The sequence below is a fragment of the Cynocephalus volans genome, chromosome 1 (assembly GCF_027409185.1).
Source record: "Cynocephalus volans isolate mCynVol1 chromosome 1, mCynVol1.pri, whole genome shotgun sequence".
Lineage (NCBI taxonomy): Eukaryota > Metazoa > Chordata > Mammalia > Dermoptera > Cynocephalidae > Cynocephalus > Cynocephalus volans.
Window position 1 is genome coordinate 186,970,460 of NC_084460.1, and position 19,268 is coordinate 186,989,727.

The 19,268-nt window shown below is 37.9% G+C and overlaps 1 protein-coding gene across 1 annotated transcript in view; it reads right to left on the reverse strand.

Moving 5' to 3' along the window:
* The window catches only part of DSCAM (DS cell adhesion molecule), a 607,645-nt gene that overhangs the window by 268,449 nt on the left and 319,928 nt on the right, over nucleotides 1-19,268 (reverse strand). Inside the window, exons 7-8 of the mRNA XM_063083118.1 lie at nucleotides 15,089-15,385; nucleotides 14,040-14,315 (exon numbers count right to left, since the gene is read on the reverse strand). Of these exons, the coding sequence (XP_062939188.1) occupies nucleotides 14,040-14,315; nucleotides 15,089-15,385 (573 nt within the window). The remainder of the gene's footprint in view (nucleotides 1-14,039; nucleotides 14,316-15,088; nucleotides 15,386-19,268) is intronic.

Sequence of the window (19,268 nt, forward strand, 5' to 3'; positions counted from 1 at the left end):
CAGACTAGGCTGTGGCTGGATGCACCACAGCTCAGTTCCTCCTTGTCTCCAACCCTTCTTCCCTCTCCTCCCTCCCACAGGGAGTGATCATAAGTGTGAGAAAATAACCTAAGTGATTCATTATCAGAAATAATTCAGGCCCAGCCTGAAAGTTGTCTGACTGGTCCAGCCCATTCCTGGGGGATGCTGAATAGATAAAGTTCTCCTTGAGATGGTAATGAGTTAACAGCCCTCTATTGTTCTCTTCATTTCTTAATGTTTCTCCTTTCACAGGGTTTCAGCAGGCCTTTTTTGCAGGCTTGTCCTGAGCCTTCAGACAAAGACATTTCATACAAGGGGGTAATAAATCAGGGTAAACTTAGACCTCATCGGGGAAGATTGTGCACCCTGACCAGTGAGGAGGTGGGGGCAGGGACTTGGGCACTAGGGAATAAATTGCTTGCTACAGCCCCTCTCCATGTGCCTGCCCATCAGACACCCGACACTTGCGAGGCCGTAATTAAAGTCTTGCTTTCCTGTACCTCATGTCTCCATGTCCATCCTTTGTCCTTGGACGGGTGAGGGCATTTCTCACAGTAAGGCATCCCTGACACACATCCTGCAAACTCCAACTCAGAGTCTGCGTCCTGGAGAACTCAACAGCAGCAGTTTCATCTAAAGCAAAAAATGTACACACCACTAATAACAAAACCAGGTCTGTTTGTAACACTGCCTCTGTGTACTCCATCCATCCATCCATCCACGTTGTGTTTACTCAACTTAGATTGTGATCAGAAGAGAATTATCATGTAGTTCTTTTTCAGTAAGACCCCTATTTACATAGTGAACAGTCTCTTGCTTTTCTTCCCACAGAACAAAAAAGAGAAGATAGAAGAAAAAAAAAAAGTTTGAAACTTTAATTTTAGGATTGCTGCTCATTGCCTAAATAAATAAATAAATAAATAAATTCTGTGTTTGGCTGTTTTTACTCATTCAGCTATTTCAAGTTCAGCCAGTGTTCATATGTTAAATAAATTTTGTCTTTATTGCTAATATTGAGAATAAATCAAGGATAAGAGTAGCTAACTCTTCTGCATTTATTTTGAAACAAGGTAGTTGTTAGGTAGGATGCTTATTTTGGACTGCCAGAAGTTGCGAGAAGAACTATAGAGACATAAATATGACAACATAAGGAGAAAAGTAAGAAAAATACATACCCCCCCCCCCCAAATTGCTTAAAACTATCAAAGAAGTGTATGGGAGAAAAAAATTAATGCTTTAGGAAGAAAAAAATCCTTAAGGCGTAATGTAAAATTACAGTGAAGAGAAACAAGAGCTGTTGTTTTGTTCAGCAGGAAAGGGCCAAGTCAGACATAACAAAGGAAAAGATAACCTGCGTGGCAAGTGGGCATGTAAAACAGAGGAATGAGCTCTGAGAGGCATGACAGCACCTTCTTCCAAAGCACTTTCAAGAAAAAAATGGGTCACCATTTTGGATGCTGTCAAACAGATGCCTGACATGAGATATAGCAAAAAGAGCTGATGGCTTCTTGAGGTGATTCTGGGCTTCCACTATAAAAAATGTTTCTTGAAAGTTTTTTATGGAAGGTGTTTTAGAGACATAATCAGGTCATGTTTTATTTATCTAGGTGGAAAAAAGTTTTATCCAGATAGGTTGCAATTATTTCACTTTTGATGGAAGCAAAGCCAAGTGACTCCAATCAGACCTGATGACGGTGAAGCTAAATGACAGAGATAAGCAAGATTCATAAAATTGTGGGCATTCATGTTAAACCTTAGCCTATTTGTTCAAATAGATTCTTTACAAGTATTGATAGTGATAGGAGACTATTTACTCAAGAAGTATTTTCCATGACCTGGACTTAGAAAAAGCCATCCCTCTTTGAAGTCTGGTTATTAATCATTACTGACTTGGAGTGGCTCTACTTTTTTTGAGTAAAGTGCTGAAATATGTCATCGTGAAGACAAGGGTATAAAAAGGTAATTATGATATTTCAACAAAGTATAAGTCAATTAAATTATTTTGACAAGTTTCAGGACATTGGATTAGTGATGCAATGAAGAAGCAATACTATTAAAAAACTAAAACAGACCAATAAAAGATTTGTCCCTGTATAGTCCACCCATGCAATATTCACATCAGCATAAATGTGTGCAGAACTAATTATATGGACCTCTCTGCTTTTGTAGGCCAGCTGTATGTCCCTGAACAAGTCTCTATACTTTTCTGAGTCTCAGTGTCCTCGTAATGAAGACTCAGGCAAGATGGCTTTTAGCATTGACACAATCTGATTCTTTGAATGAAAGATTCAGAGTGAAATCACCCAGGTATTTTTACCACTTGTAGATAATTTGAAAAATTCAGGTCTAAAAAAAAAAAAAAAAGAAAGAAAAGAAAAGAAAAATTCAGGTCTGAAAAAATCAAGATATTCTGTTCCCAAGCCCAGATCAATACATGTAACAAACAACTAGTTCTTTCTTGAATAAATTAACCAATTCTTTGACTAAATTGAATAGTTCATACAAGGCAATTCACGTACAAGGAAATGTACCTGCAGCATATTTATGACTATTTAGTATAAACAGAATGTATCATAAGCTTCATTATCAGTACTTGAGTGAGTCTAGTGCAAACTAACCAGAGAAAAGGAAATCAGAGAGTAAATGGAAAACAGGAAATAATTTGGCTAAAATAACTATTAATAAAAGATAAATTAAAATAAACATATATGTGTTAAATGTGAATCAAAAGTCATACACACACTCACAGAGGATTAAAAACTGGGTTCAAACAACATCATAAAACAAAAGGCTATAAGAAAGCAGGAGTTGAAGAAATAGGAAAAATCCACCAGGCAAATGTGAGATTAACACAAGCAAGGTGAATCATTTTTTCAATTATATAATAGATAATTCAAGGCAAAAAATCAGAGATGATAGCAGAAAATAGGTAAATCAACAATTGTATTTGGTAATATCAACACCCTTTTTAATAACTGATCAATGAAATAATAAAATATAAAGAAAGCTAGAGATGAAACATAACATAATTATTAAGTTTAATCTAACACATATAGACAAATTTATGCCCAACAAATATAAGGAAAAAATAAACATTTTTGAAAAGAATGAAAAATCCATAGAGAAAGCTTTAACATATTTCACAGGACTAAAATTGTCTCTGACAACATCATCATGATATCTTGGCATATGGAGAGGAGAGGAAAGCTGAGTCATTTAATAAATAGTACTGGCAAAACTAACCCAACAAATAGATAAATAAGAAATTTGGGCCCCCACTTCTACAAGGCTCAATGTGGATTGAAGACCTAAATGTGGCAGAGGAAATACAGACATAGAGCAAATATAGGAAAAAGGCAGAAATGCATCTTCATGAACTCAGAGACTTCTTAAGATCCCAATGAAGACAAAGACAAAGTCAAGAGACAGTCTTGGAAAAGGTATTTACAACCATTTCTAAGTAACAAGAGATTCATATTTACATTAAAGAACTATAGCAAAGCAGGAGGAACTAGCACGACCAATGGCAAGACAGGCAAAGGAAATGTGCAGACAGGACACTCAAAAGTCCATGAGAATGTGAAGAGATGCATCACCTCTGTGGTATGGAACAGAAACAAAGTGCTACTTTATTATCAGCTAGATTTGCAATCATTAGAGAGACAGACGATAGCAAGTACTGGCTAAGACATGGGAAAATGGGAACTCTTGTGCATGGCTGATGGTAGCATAAACTAGAACAGGGATTTTGAAAAGTGGTATGTAATCATTAGTGAAGTTAAGTTAAATACTGTGACCTAACAATTCTACTTCTGCTCCTGTACTAATACTACTATGACACATCTGCCAGGATATTCACAGTAGCATCATGCACAGAGTCAGAGAGCTGGGTGCAGGTAACCTAGTGTTTACTTTTCATGGCTTTACTTTACCTATTTACACATATATCTTAATAAGGGCATAGAAAATGAATTTAAAATAAATATATTAAGTACACATAAATGTGTGCCTCTGAGACAGGGAGGAATGATGCTGGAATTGGTGAATATTTTTTAAAAAAATAAATTAAAATAAAACAAATAAGGACCTTGCATGGACTAATGATAAAGGTGTGCTATAAACCAAAATTGACAAAACAAAATCTCAGCTGACCAGTCGATAGCACCTTTAGGGGGGTTTGTTCATGAGTTCAAAGCCATGACTCAACAGTGGGACACAGCTTACAACAAAGAAGTCTTACCTTCAAAATAAAGGTGACTTTTTCATTTCCCTCTCTTAAACATTAGAAAACGCCTAGAGGGCTGGGTTTCTTCAAGAGTAAACAGACACATCACTGTGTCCTTACAAAGGAAAGAGCTGCTGAACTCTACTGCATACAAAATAGTTGAACAAATAGGGTTAGAGATGGTTAGCCAGGAAGACACTGGCTCTCTGTTTTGTACATTTGGTAGCTTTATGTAGAGAAGGGGAGAGCTGATGAGAGTTGCCCTTGAGGGAATAATGGGACCATAGAGAAGGGAAAGCTAAAGGAGGCAGATTTGTATCCAACCAGAGGAAGAACTGTCTGATGGTCATAGCCATGTAGAAACAGAAAGGGCATAGAGCTTAGTGAGGTACTGCACAGACTGTGCAGGCAGAGTCTAGAAAATGTGGTGTATGGTACAGGGCCTTGTTCAGTATTGCGTGGGAAGCTGGTCTAGATACATTCCATGTTCATTTATATCTCTAAGATTCTATAATTGCATTATCTTTCTACATATATGTAAGCACATGTGATACTTATTTATGTGCATCTACATATGAATATAGTACATATACATATATGTACACTTTAATGCATACATTTATTTTATATGTATACATGAATATGTATTTATATTTATAAATATAATACATATATTATTATGTCATATATATATGAACTACATAATTCTATTGAACTTATATATTTTGGCAATTACTTGCGTTTTGTATGAATCCATATAGAAGATCCTACTGCACGATTTTAAATAATTGAGTATTTTTTTTCATAATTTAAAATATCATTATCAGGATATATGGTTAGCTCACGTGGTTAGAGCACAGTGCTGATAACACCCAGGTCAAGGTCAAGGGATCCCTTTCCTTGCCGGCCACCAAAAACAAAATAACAAAGATTGTTATCAGAGCATTATTGCCATCATTACCAAAGGATGTTTTCCTGTGTGTGTGTGCACATATGTGTGTGTATATTTGCAAAGTGATTAACTATGGGTTAGGCAAGGAAATGTAAGTCACTTTTTTTCATCTCTACTTAATTCTCTTGTTTCTCATGTTTAACAAGCATAACAAGTATTGCACTACATTATTTCTCCTACAATTTTAATTATAACTAAAAAAAAGAATTGCATTGTTTGACATCACAACAAATCCTGCACAGTCTCACCACCCCCACCCCCCACCCCCCAGTTAGGCAAAAGCAATTTGAGATATTATTTATAAAACAGTGAAGTGTTTCCTTGAAGAATGGTCCCTGCCTAATTTTCTAGAATAGAAGAAGAATCAAAAGACATTCTACCTCTGGGACAAAACTGTCTGAAGAGAAGCATGCAGGCTGAGTTCTGAGCTCAACACTGATATCCTACGTTTGTTCTGCAGACACTCGAGAGCATGGGTCCCCAGCTCAGGTGGGTAAATGCCACCATGGAAACATATTTAAACAGAGCGCTTTCTTTGGTAGTTTAGAAAGGAGGGACAGTGAAAGGTCCTGCTTCATCAGCCTTCTTTTGTCACATTAGGATATTAAATTAACAAAGAGAATTTAAATTTCCATTTGAAGTCATAAATTGCCTCAAAAGGATTATACATTTAAGTATTACCTTTATGTCACCCACCCAGGTCTATTTTTCTCCTATATTGTTCATAATAGAAACTATGCATTCTCTAAATAGTTGTTGAACAATCAAATAAACATTTTGTGAATGGCTGTAATTTATGGCCACACACAAATGACTCCAGCAAATAGGACTCTGCATTAAACATCGCTTCCCTTTAATGAGGGACCAAAAAGAGAAAAATAACCTCGAAATGCTGTGCTTTCGCTAAACTATTGTAAATGACTCCAGGAGCTGGAAAGATAGCAGGACAGAGTGGAAGTGAGTGACTGCGATAAAGAGAAAGGCTCTTCTCCCCTGGCAGAGTTGGGTTTGGAACCGGGTGGAAGGTGACGGTGCTCTGGCTGGAGAGGCGAATGAGCGAATGTCAGAAAGCGGGAGGGGGCCACTGCCAAGGGTGTTTCTGTGCACAAAGCTGCACCTCCACCTGGGCCTAATGACATTAATTGTCAGAAGGCTTTGAAAAATGATGTCATTAGAAGGCGGCATCCCTGCCCACTCACCTAAAGACAGGAGTGTAGATCGACTCTCAGTGCTATTTTAAATTCCGTGTTCACTTCCCCAACTGCACCACCAGCAGAAGATCTGGGATGATAGATGAGACGCGCCTATGACGAAAAGCTGCCGTGGAGGCAGGGTCTGGACGCCAGACTCTGCATAAGGGTGTCCCCGTTAGGCCTCAGAGTACAAATGGCCACTACCACAGGAGTCAACATCCTGGTGATGACATCTAATTCTCCTTCCAGTTTGAAAGTGGATGATATGGCAAAACGTTGTCTCAAATTAGAACGGAAAAGGGTTACAAACACAGAAATGGAATGAAATGTGGAAAAGCAGAGGTTTGGGATGGCTGTCTGCATTTCTAGCATCATCATCTCATCGCATTATTGGCAAACATTAATTTAAAAAACCCATGAAATATAATTACAAACGTTTGATGCTTCTTAGATACTTGCAGACAGAGTTTCAACTACCTTTCTCTACTAATTTTAACCTGCTCTCCCATAGCTGCATTTCAAAATTCCCATGGCCTGGATCCAGAATGGTGGTCCCTAGACACTTTACACCACACCCTGTCCTTCCCACCACTTTGACAAGCCGCTCATGAGCAGGTTACCCGTCTCAGCCTCTCTATCACCCAGGTTCTTACCTGTCCTCTTTTACCAAATCCATTCCTTCCTTCTTATCTCTCCAATTTAACTAATTCTCTCCCTTTCTCTTAAATTAGACCCTCAGTATCTTTTGCCCAAGTTTTTAAAACACTCTTCTTTCTTGACTTATTAGCTTTCTTTCTGAGATCTCTGCCTTCATTTCGTCTCACTGCAACCCTGGCTTTCCACTGCAGAATGAATTACTTTTCCTAGATTCTCCGTAGGGTTGTGCTGGAATGAAAAGATCTGCATCTGAGTCCTGAGCACACTGCTGGTCGTCTCTGCGCAAGTCTCCTCTCTCCTTTATTCAGTTTCTCTGATAATGCTTTATCGGCATTGCAGAGTTGCTGTATTAATTACAGTGACACATATGAAAGTGTTTTGTAAACTATAATGTTTTATATAAATATAAATAGAAGGTGACATTTTTATCTAGCGGCCAATTAATGTTCTTGGCAGTGTTTGTCCCCAGCAATTAGAGCATTCAGTGAGGCACTGTTTAAGTTTGGTGTGGCACCTAAAATGGGAAAGGCAAAGGTTTGAAATGTGCTAAATAGAAAACTGCTTGTGAAGTTGGGATGAAGTGAAAGAACGGATTTTCACTTTTATTTCTAGCTATATGAGGGAACTTCAAAAGGTTCGTGGAGAAAATAGAGTTGAAAAATAATGTGAATCTTTCCATGAACTTTTGTAAGTTCTCGCCTGTGTTTGAAGGCAGCAAAATTGGACTTTTGGATATATTTCAGAACTGCTTAAGCTTCAGTCATTACCAATAGTTAGCACATTATTTATATTAATCTTTTAATAAGTTTTCTTTTTTCAAATTTTCCAAGCATATGCTACAAAATACAAGGAATTTTCAAAAAGTGTATGGAAAGATTTGTATTATTTTTTAATTCTATTTTTTCCATGATCTTTTTGTAAGCAGAAGAGCCATGACTATTACCAAAAAAGACAGCACTGAAAAACAGTATTATTTCCAAAGTCATCTGAACACACACAGACACCACTCTGTTCAATATTAAGGAGACCCTCCTGGAAACAAGATACAAATGGCTTGTTTCCACAGTTTGCAGCATTGTTGCTGGAATCAACGTGGCCCACTTCTACTTCCAAAGGAAGCCAACTTTTGAAGCATCCTCTCTGCTCTGCTAAAATTACCTGAATAAAACAGTCACTGTACAGTCTAACAAGAAAGGCGATGGCACTGCATCTATATGTGTAAAATAAGAAAGTAGGTCTTTCAGTCGTGATCTAGAGGGAGAACCAAAATTCTAAGTTTTTTCCTACAATTCAGTTGACTTTTTATCTTCCTCCCCCTAATATCCCATAATGGAAAACAGTAAAGGTTATTAATTTCTAAAAAGCCTTGATGAACTACAATCCTGGCCACTGCAGTATGATTTAATTTATGTATTTCATTTCAAAACATTTTAAAATGCAAATTTAAATGCCCAAAAGTCAGTTTGGTTAAGACCTGTGTAACATCTGAGTAAAGGCTGAAGTTGTTATGATATATAATTGTACTACATAGTGATAGAAGTCATCCGAAACAGGAAATGCAAGAGGAATCTTAAACCAAATTCCTGCAGCTGTCTTTGCTAGGTTGCAATGCATGTGAACACAGAAAAAAAGGATGCCCTTGGCTAGCATATAGAAATCCAGAACTTACTGTTATTGTTTTGCATTGGGTAAGTCCTACACCCGTTTAAGCAGAGTCATGCTATCTACCCAGCCTATGATTTGTTTTGGTATCTAAATTTAATTTGCTTATGCAGAAAAGATGAAATTAAATAAAAGTAATTACAGTATTAGTTGATGACCAACAATTGTATTTTACTTTATCTAATGCACCTTATAACAGAAAAAAAAAATGTTTTAAAGCAATGATTAGCAAAAAAGTATGCACTCTATTCTGTGCCCAGACACGTGTGTGAAAAATTAATTTATATCTAATGAACACCAACTGAACACATGTTTTGAGCAAGTTTTGTCTTCCCAGCTTCTTGGCAAATCCATTGTTAAAGTCCTTCCAAGCACATTTTTGTTAGTGTGTGATAGTCCCATGTCATGGGGTCCACGGATTGATGTGACCTGCCATGTAGAAGGCACTCATTAGAGACTGCCAGGGATGCCTCTTGTTTTGTATGTCTGGCTGTTGTAAGTTTCATAGACATCCATCTGCTTTCAATCTTGCATCTGGAGGACTTCCTGCTTCCTTTGTCATTATGACTTGATTGGCACATTTGATCAATGATCTTTGCTTGGCTTCCATTACAGATGTTTTTTTTTTTTTTTTTTTTTAATCCCTGTGGTTGGTTTCTTTCAGGGAGAATTCTTGGCAATTGGATAGGATTTATTTTCTGAGGTACTGACTTGCTCAGGGGCCTTTCCCAATGAAGCACATTTTAGTAAGTAAAATGAGTAAACACTCCGAAGTTACTCTCAGTCTCATTCATACTTTAACTCACCGTCTTAAGACAGCTTGTAAAGTCCATTGTTCTTGTTTCCCTCCTTCTTGTGATAATTCAATCTTCTCCCATTGCTCTGGCCACAGCAAGTGGTCCAGGAATGGGCATGTGGCCAACAGAGAGCCAACCAGAGTCTCTCCCTGGGATTTCCTTACACGGAATGGTCAGGGAAGAGCTTTTTTCTTTTCTGATTATAGATGGCATGTAATTCTGAGATAGCAGGGCCAATTTTCCTGTCATACAGAGAAGCTTTGATAGGGTCATTGTCAACACATTGCTTCATGCCAATCCAGGAAATTTTAAAAAGAGACAAATTTAAATTTCAAACAGTTCTTGCTCAAACTTTTGTCAGACCTTATCTTCAGGTATTTAAAGGACAGTATTTACTGTGGTTCTGACTAAGGGACTGATAAGTCTGACCCCATGAAGTTAACTAAAGTCTCTTGATAGACACATCAGGCTGTGGTATTACCTATCACCTATTCACTGATGTCTGCAGACCTGCAGCCCAGATTCCTGAGTTCCACTTTCATATATTTGACTTTCTACTTAATGTACACACTTAATGTGCATTTCAACCTCAACACATCAAGAACTAGATTCCTAATTTCTTCCCTCAAACTCACTCAGTAGATGGCAGCACTGTCCTTTCCACTGCCTAGGCCAAAACCTTGGAGTTACCTTCATGTTTTTCTCTCTCTCACACCCACATGCAATCCATCAGGAAATCTTACTGAATGGACTTCAAAATAGAGCTGGTGTCCATCTTCTGCTCACCACCTGCACTGCCCTCCCCTGGTCAAAGTCACCACCCTCTCTCTCACTGGGATCCACTTTCTTACAGGCCACCCTGCCAACCCATTCTTCCCCTGTGGCTTGTTCTTAGCACAGAAGTCAGAAGAATCCATTTAAAACCCAAGTCAGGCCATGTGACTTCTCTGTTTAAAAGCATCTGATAAAGCCCCATCTCACTCAGAGCAAACACCCAAGTCCTCCTAACCCAAGTCCTGGTCTACTAGGCCCTGCTACTTCTGACTCACCACCTGTTAATCTCCTGTTCACTTGGCTCCTGCCTCGCTAGCCTCCCTGCTATTCCTCAGGCTTGCCAGGCACACCCTAGACTGTCCTTGTTCTATCTTTCCCTAGATATCCATTTGCTATCTTGCTACATCTTTGCTCAAGTATCACTTTCTCAAAGAAGCCTTTCCTGACCACGCTATTAAGTATGTTATCGAGAGTTACATATTTGCAGATTCTGCATCTCGGGATTCAGCCAAGGGCAGATTGAATGTGTGGTTGCAGAACCCACGGATATGGAGAGCCAGCTACTTTGCCATTTCATACAAGGATTCTTCAAAAAGTTCATGGAAAGATTTCTATTATCTTTTAATTCTATTTTTCATGAACTTTTTGAAGTACACTAGTACAAGGGACTTGAATATGAACAGATTTTGTTATCTGTGGGGGACCTGGAACCAATCTGCCATGGATACAAAGGGCAAACACCAAATCCCAAGAACTGCCCCACTCACTGCCAGCCATTTCTCACCAGGCAACCATAATGAAATACTGCATAAAATATTTCCCATCTCTTGTTTGGAAGAACCTGCAAAGGAGCCGACAATTTTATACTACACAATATATGCTTAGAAGAAAATAAGCTCCCGAAAACAAAGCTGTTTGATTGAGCTGTTTCCTAAAATCATAGATATATTGGTTTCAAACACTGATGGATCTTCTTTTGGGCATAAGCTAGTTCAAGTTAGTTTCTGTCACTCAAAATCAGTAAGATCAAGATTGATGTATTGATTTCTGCAGGTCTGGAAAATTTTAAAAATAAAAGTTATTGATTAAAATGGTCTCTGTTTGAATTTCTCTCTCCCAAACATTAGCATTAAAATGTTTATACCCATTTATCCAATGCTCATACTTCTGGCATGTCCAAGGGATGCCTGTACTCCCATGTTTATCACAGCTCTATTTACAGGAGACAAGAGTTGGCAGTTTTCTTAAAAGAAATACTCCTAAAAGCAAACAAACTCCAAAGCATACAGAAGTTCATTTGATGCATTGTTCATACTGGTTAAACATTAAAAATAAACTAAATTACTAGCAATGAATTAGATACTGTATTTTCAAAATGTAGCTCACAGACCTCTGGGGATTCTCAGTACTATGTGAAGGGTTTTGTAAGAAGAAAACCCTTATGTTATAATACTAAGACATTATTTGCTTTTCCCACTGTGTTGACATCTGCAGTTTGTGCAAAAGCAATGGTGGGTGAGACTGCGGGGCCTTAGCACAAGTCATGGCAGTGGCACCAAAATGTGCTAGTAGTCATTGTATTGTTTACTACCATATACTTTGCATTGTTTTGTGTGTGTTTTTAAGCCAGTTATGTTTAAGGACACTTGAAGCAATAAACATAACAGATTTATTAAATCTTCACACTGAGTGCATGTCACTTTTAATGTTCTATGTTCTGTGTAATGGGAAGAATGTACACAGTGCTTCTGCTATCCACTGAGCACGACATTGTCTTAAGCAAAGGACTTGCAACTTCTGTGAGTTACAAACTCAACCTGCTGCTGTTTTCATTGAATTCCATTTTGTTCTTCAAAGAGTGGCTGCCTGAAAACTATAGTTATGCAGACTTATCTATTTTGGCATACATTCTCTTTGAAAGAGAAATGAGCCTGTCACTCCTAGGATCACAACTGACAGTGTTTGTTGCAAATAATAAAATCCAATCTTTTGAACAAAAGCTAGAATTTCAGAAAACTATCTGCCACCATGAGCTTGACAGTTGGCCAATAAAGACTTTTCTGATGAGATTGTGGTACAATTAAGAAGTGAAATATTTTGATATTTTATAGTAATTGTGCCAACATTTGGATATTTGCATAACACAGTGAACTAATAATTTCCAAATGATCAACTTACCATGTTACAAAATCACATGTAGGTAGAACATTTCCTCAAAACGTATGATAAACAAATGAATTTTAAGATGGCAGAATACAGAAAATTCATTGGTATGGCTCTGATTTTCCATTGCAACTAACCTTTAAGATTCTGTCATGTTTTAATTCTCTTCCTAGTGTTGAGTACTATCAGGTATTTTCTCATTTACTCACTGGTTTTATTTGTCTATTTGTCTCCCCAGATTGGAAAGAGAGCTCCAAGAGGAGAAGAACCTTGTCTACATTCTTCATATGTGTCCCTCAGTGCTGATAGTTAGTGCCTGCCATGGAGCAGATGTTCCATAAACAATGGTTGCAGAAATAAAAACAACCACAAGATGAATTTTTATGCAGGTATTATCAGCCCGGTTTACCAAGTATTTATAATGACTTGAGAAAGTTCTAAAGATATGTGAGTATTTAAAAAAGATTCAAAATTATTTATGTGCAGGTGTATCTAATATCTAATACATATTCTATAACTTAAAATGCATAATATATTATATATATAGAGAGAGAGAGAAAGAGAGAGAGTGAGTGTGTGTGTGTGTGTGTGTGTGTGTGTGTGTGTCTGTGTGTTTGTGTTATCAGGAATTCCCCAAAATGTGAAACTAACAGGATTTGTGGGAAAAGAAGGTTAGGGAAGACCTGGAGAAACCTGTGCGACTTTGTAACCAGAGCACTGAAAGACAATTGCTAGTACCTGGGGAGATAACTTGGACAGCTCAGGCAGACAGCTCAGCAAGGCTGGAAGCTGCTTCCACAGATTCTGAAAACTGTTTTATAGCACATTAGAGCTACTTTCATAACTTACTTCAAGTAGATTATTTACATAATTGAAAAATTTTCATTTTATATTCAACTGAGAAAACCAACTTGGGGAACAGAAAATATGGGTCCCCTAAAGTCTGTCACCCCAAAGCTGTATATCCTTCAGTGAGTCTTATCACTTTATTGGTCTTCACTGATAAAGAGATTGGAGTTGAGTTGCGTGATCTGCAAAGATGATCCTGAGAATTAGATTCCATGATAGTTCACATCATGATGTAAAGAATAATCAGAAAAACTTCCTATGGGTGGAGTCTTTGAAACATATAGTTCCTGTGTTGTTGCTTTGACCTGCTCATCTACCCAAGATGGGAAGTTTGTTCAATGTCCCCATCCATTACAGGAAATCTTTTCCATTTGGGTTCTAAAAGAACTTACTTTTCAGAGTTTTTAGGAAAAGAAAGATATGTATTTAAGATTATCTGACAGAAAACTAGATAGCCAAGCCAATGATTTTTCCCCCCTACGGTAACATTAACAACACATGTCCTTTGGAAAACCAAGCCAAAAACTCACATGGAGGGAAAATTATATCAACTACAGGTCTTGTGAAGATCCAGGCATAAAGAGAGCATCGAATGCGCCCTGTCACTCTTCGGTCTGTACAACTATCCTGCTCTAAATATGCAGATTCTCAGATTACTCCACTCCTAATCATTGGTCTGATGAAACAGCAGCACCACATACTTGTGTGGGGAGGTGGTGGGATTGGGGTGGGGAAGCAGAGGTTACCTTTCACTGTCACGTGGACGCTCTGGCTGGTGGAGAGTTGTGGTTGGACCAACACGTTGCACGTGTACTCTCCCTCGTCCACTTCCTTTTGCACGTCCGAGAGTTTCAGAGTTCCATTGTTCTCAAATGCCACTTGTCGGTGGTTAAAAGGAAGCAGATTAGAGTTCTTGTACCATTTGATGGAGTAATACGGATAGCCAATCACACGACAGTGAATGTATGTGTCCCGCCCTGCTATTGCTGTGATATTTTTCATTGGTCGAATGCTGGCAGGCCCTGGAGAGACACGAAGAAATTCTTGAAAATAATTTAAGGGTACATCTCATGTGGGGAAATAGGTACACTTTTCTTTTAATTAAAAATGTAGATTATTTTCATGTAAGCACATCTTTTTCAATTAAACAATATTTTAGGCATTTGGCATTTACTACCAGGACGGGTTTTGTTTTGTTTTTATTTCTTTTTAGTTCCATTGAATTTCATTTACTTTCATGTGAGTCAGATGAGTGTTAAATACTTTAGTTATCTGTTACTTTTACTAAAATGTTTTGAATTGCATGATTAAGGGAATTTAATCAATAAAAAGTAACTAGTCTACACTGAACAGTCGTGCTCTCTTTGTGAGAGCACGGGTAGCAATTGATCAATTATTTAACTCTCTCTATAAAACGTGTTGTGAAGATGAGGTTAAGCCATGTTGCACTATGCATGTAAGGTAAGTACCATGTACATGAAGGTTTACCATGAATGTAGTGAAACGGAAGAAAAGGAGAAAGGAGAGAGCATGCAAAGCATAAACCCGGAAAGGAAAGATCCAGTGGACGGATCCAAGAGTAAAACAAGAGAACAGGCTGACTAGAGAAACCAAACTGTCATTTCCAACATTAACCCAACTGGTGCCGTTCCTGAGTAGGAAGGGAAGGGTAGGAAATGGGAAGCAAGAGTTAATCCATTCTGGCATTCCAAGACTCGGCTCGGTGCATGCAGAAACCTGCTTCTCCACTCCAATGAGTTATGTGTGTTTTTTGAGGAGCTGATTTGACAAGCACCTCTTACGTTTATTCGAGCCTGGTACAGGACGACTCCCGCCGAGTTGTTGGCAGTGCAGCGGTAGACGCCACCATCCCGGACCTGAGAGCTGGAGATGTTCAGGTAGCTGACCACGTTCCCCTCTGACGTGATCATCTGGCTGATGCGGTGACTGCCGCCCTTGAGAATTGGGTCGTCGTCCAGGGTCCACGTGATCGTGGGCAAGGGGGTTCCCTTTACGTTGCACATAAGGGAAACCGGTTCTGCCGGGCTCACCACTTTTTCACTAAAGGAAGAAATGATTTTGGGAGTTCCATCTGCAGGAAGACAAATGATGGAAGGAAGTGGCATACACAAATAATTAAACAGCTTCCAAGCGCATTTATTTAATGGTTAGGAAGGAGATGTAGTGGTTGTTAAACACTACTATAAAAGGCCTGGCTCTACCAGTAAAGCAAAATCCCAATCAGAACAAGATTCTACTATTTTCAAAACAGGTAAGCACTGCCTTAGCAAACTTTAATAAATCACTTATGTATTTCCTGATTGACTTACGAAAAGGAACAATAATGCAACCGGGATATTTTGGTTGAATGACGACAGCTTCTAAGATGTCTCCAATTCAACACTAGTAATCCCACCCAGAGTAATAAACAGAGAAAATCCACAACCCCCCAAACAGTCTTTTTAGCTTTCCACTTGTCTCAGGTTATTCAGGAACTTTTCCCTAGGGAATTGTTTAGAGGAATAAAGGAAACTACTGAGAAACTATCTCATCTTTACCATTTTCTCATAAGAAATAATCTTTTATAGTTTCAATTACAAATAGTAATTGCATGTAAATTTCCATGAGGTCTCTGAGAATGGGTAGAAACTAAATAAAGTTTGAACCTTCTGGCATGTATTATGTATCTCTAAAAGTATTTTAAGTAGGGTAGCCACGTAATTCGTCACCCAACTTGGAACACTTCTGAGAGTGTAATGGGCACTGCTAACAATTATGCCAAGAGAACACACATGACCCAGAACTGTCCCAGGCAAACTAGGATCTTAATCTTAGAGAATGTTCTGTAGGAACTTTTGATATGTTTAACAAAGATCAAGTTTTTACATTTCTTTATTTTTATTTTTTAATTTTTTTGGGGGGGGGCAACTGTCATTTATATTAACTACTTCCATCTACTATGTTGCAGTAATCACAAATGCATGTTTCTTTTTTTATATTCCTTTTCACTAAGAGAGAGACAGAGAGAGAGAGAGAGAGAGAGAGAGAGAGAGAGAGAGAGAGAGATACATGCATATTAAAGGAAATGTATGAAAGTCAAAAGAAGTTACCAGTAGGCCTACCAGCCTCAGGCATACAAATCAACATCGTGACACTTTTATTCTAGGCATAAGTGGGTCACTGTGACATCACTTTGATCACATGCAACAGGATTTCTGAGTCTGGTAATAAACCTTGCTGGAGGGGACTTTTTTTTTTTTTTAAAGAGTTTTTGTGTTCAGTTAGAGGGTTTGTTCCATAATAAAAGATAATAATTAATAGATATTATCTTTTTTCATTTTTAATTTTTATTATAGAAGTTATACATATTCACTGTTGAAAAATTGAAAAGTACAGATAAAAGGAAGGGGTGAAAATTGAGGACACCTTGCAATTTCATCAGAGAAAGATAATTCATAGTTCCAAATGCCCCTGAGGAAAGTGTCACTCATCACCCCAAAAACCTGGAGGCCTGGTTCTGTGGTCAGTGCTGCTGGCTGTGTAGGGTCCTTGTGATGGTGGGGCTGTGCTTGGAGTGCTTCCCTACCCCTCTACCATCTCTTCATTCCCAAATTCCTTGATCCTGTCATCTATTCCAACTCATGGTTCAGATGGCTGGAGAAGGCCCCCAAGTTCTGTATGATTTTCCCAGAGGCATTCATAAGTGGCATATTGCAGTGTCCTTGGACTACATTTTCCTTTTACTATCAGAGATAAAAAAAGGAGCTTCAAAATATCAAAACGAAAAATCTGAGCTCTTGTCTTTAATTCACAGCAGACATGGCTTCATGGTGCTGTGTGTTTAATTTTACAGAGAAGTTAGATGTCACCATGATTGTTATTCTTTGTACAGGACTGATCATCAATGCTGGGGAATGCTGAGGTTATTTTATTTGTCCTTACAGTTCCACTGCTTCTGTGAGATGTTTTTCACTGTGAATTTCTCTGCACTGATTTCAACACTAAACACTGATTTTGACACTGGAAACTCAGTGTTTTATCTGTTTGGGAAAGTCTTCTTCAGTTATCCTTTTTGTGCGTAGGTAAAATTTATAGTCAGTGAAATGCACACATCTCAAGTGTACAGATGAGTCAGTCACATATATACACCTGTGTAACCAGCCAAACCATCAAATATGAAACATCTTTGACACCCCACAAAGTTCCCTAATCATTCCCACCCTCCGGAGGCATTCACTGTTCTGATTTCTGTCACCATGTGCTCATGTTGTCTGTTCTTTGAGCTTCAGATAAATGTAACAAGACAGCATGTACTCTTTTATACGTGTGTGCTCTATCATAGCCACAGTGCAGTTAATAAAATTAGAAAATGTAACTTTGGAATAGTACCATTATCTAATGCACAGCCCACGTTGAAATTCTGCCAGTTGACCAACAGTGTTTCTTACAGCTATTTTCCTCCAGTCCAATCACTATCCCACATTACATTTATTTGTCATGTCTCTTGAGTTTCTTTTAATCTGGAACATTCTTTGATCTCTTTCGTGTTTCTTGAGTTTGATAATTTTGAAGAGCTCTTTGGTAGTCAGTTGCTCAAATTGGATTTGTCTTCTATTTCCTCATGATTAGGTGCAGATTGTGCATTTTTGCCAGAAATACTATGGAAGCCATTTGAGAATTTCTTTTTTGAAACATATGCTCAAATCATTTATCCATTTTTACATTAGACTGTTTGCCTTTTTGTTATTAACTTGTAGGAGTTCTTCGTGAAATACAAGAATATATCTTATAATAATCAGATACTCATGTGTTTGTATTTTTCAGGTATCCTATATATTATATAATATCTGTCAGACACATCTATGGTACATATTATATATTTGTGTGTGTATGTATAAAGTATTTTCTTCTTGTCTGTGGTTGTCTTTTCATTGTCCTAATGATGTCTTTGTCTTTCACATTTGGTGCTGTCTGTGTTCTAAGAAATCTTTGCCTACCCTCAAATCATGAAGAATTCTTGTGTGTTTCCTTTTAGAGACTTTATAACTTTATATTTTACACTCAGGTCTGCAAATTATGTCAAATTAATTTTTGTGTACGGTATGAGATGTTAGATAGAAATTGATATTCACTTTTTGTCATACATTTTTTGAGTTATTTCAATACTCTTTATTGAGAAGACTTTCTTTTAACTACTGAATATTCTGTGTTCTTTTGAAAATCAATTTATTATGAATGTGTGAGCATATTTCTGGACCATCTATGTGTTCCATTGAGCTATATATCTATCTTGTTTACTATAGCTCTATGGTAACTCTTCAAACCTAGTAGTATGAATCTTCCAACTTTGTTCTTTTCATGACTGATTTTTTTTATTGGTTGTGAATATTCATAATATACAAGCTGATTGTCACCCCTCATGCCCATGATGTGGGGGCCAGATTCATACTGAGAATGAATCCATTACCACAAATTGCATTTGTACCCCATGTCCCCTACCCAATTTCCCCCAACGTCCCTCTCCCTCCCCTGTCCTCCCACTCCACTTTGTAGCCCAAGGAATGTTCTCTCCCTCTGCAAGTCCAATGCACTACTGTGGTCTTTCTTTCCTTACTTCTTTCTCTTTTAGCTCCCACATATGAGTGAGTACATGTGGTATTTATCCCTCTGTGCTTTGCTTATTTCAACTCAACATAAGTTTCTCCAGGCTCATCCATGTTGTTGCAAATGGGAGTATTTCATTCTTTTTTATGGCAGAGTAGTATTCCATGGTGTATATATACCACAGTTTCCTTATCCAATCATCCATCTATGGACATTTAGGTTGGTTTGATGTCTTCTTGGCTGTTCTAAACAGAGCTGCAATGAACATTGGAGTGCAGGTCGTTCTCAGTTATTTACTTTTCCATATACGTATTTTAAATCAACTTAGACTATAAGACTTCCTCTTTTACATATAAATTTAAAAAATCAAT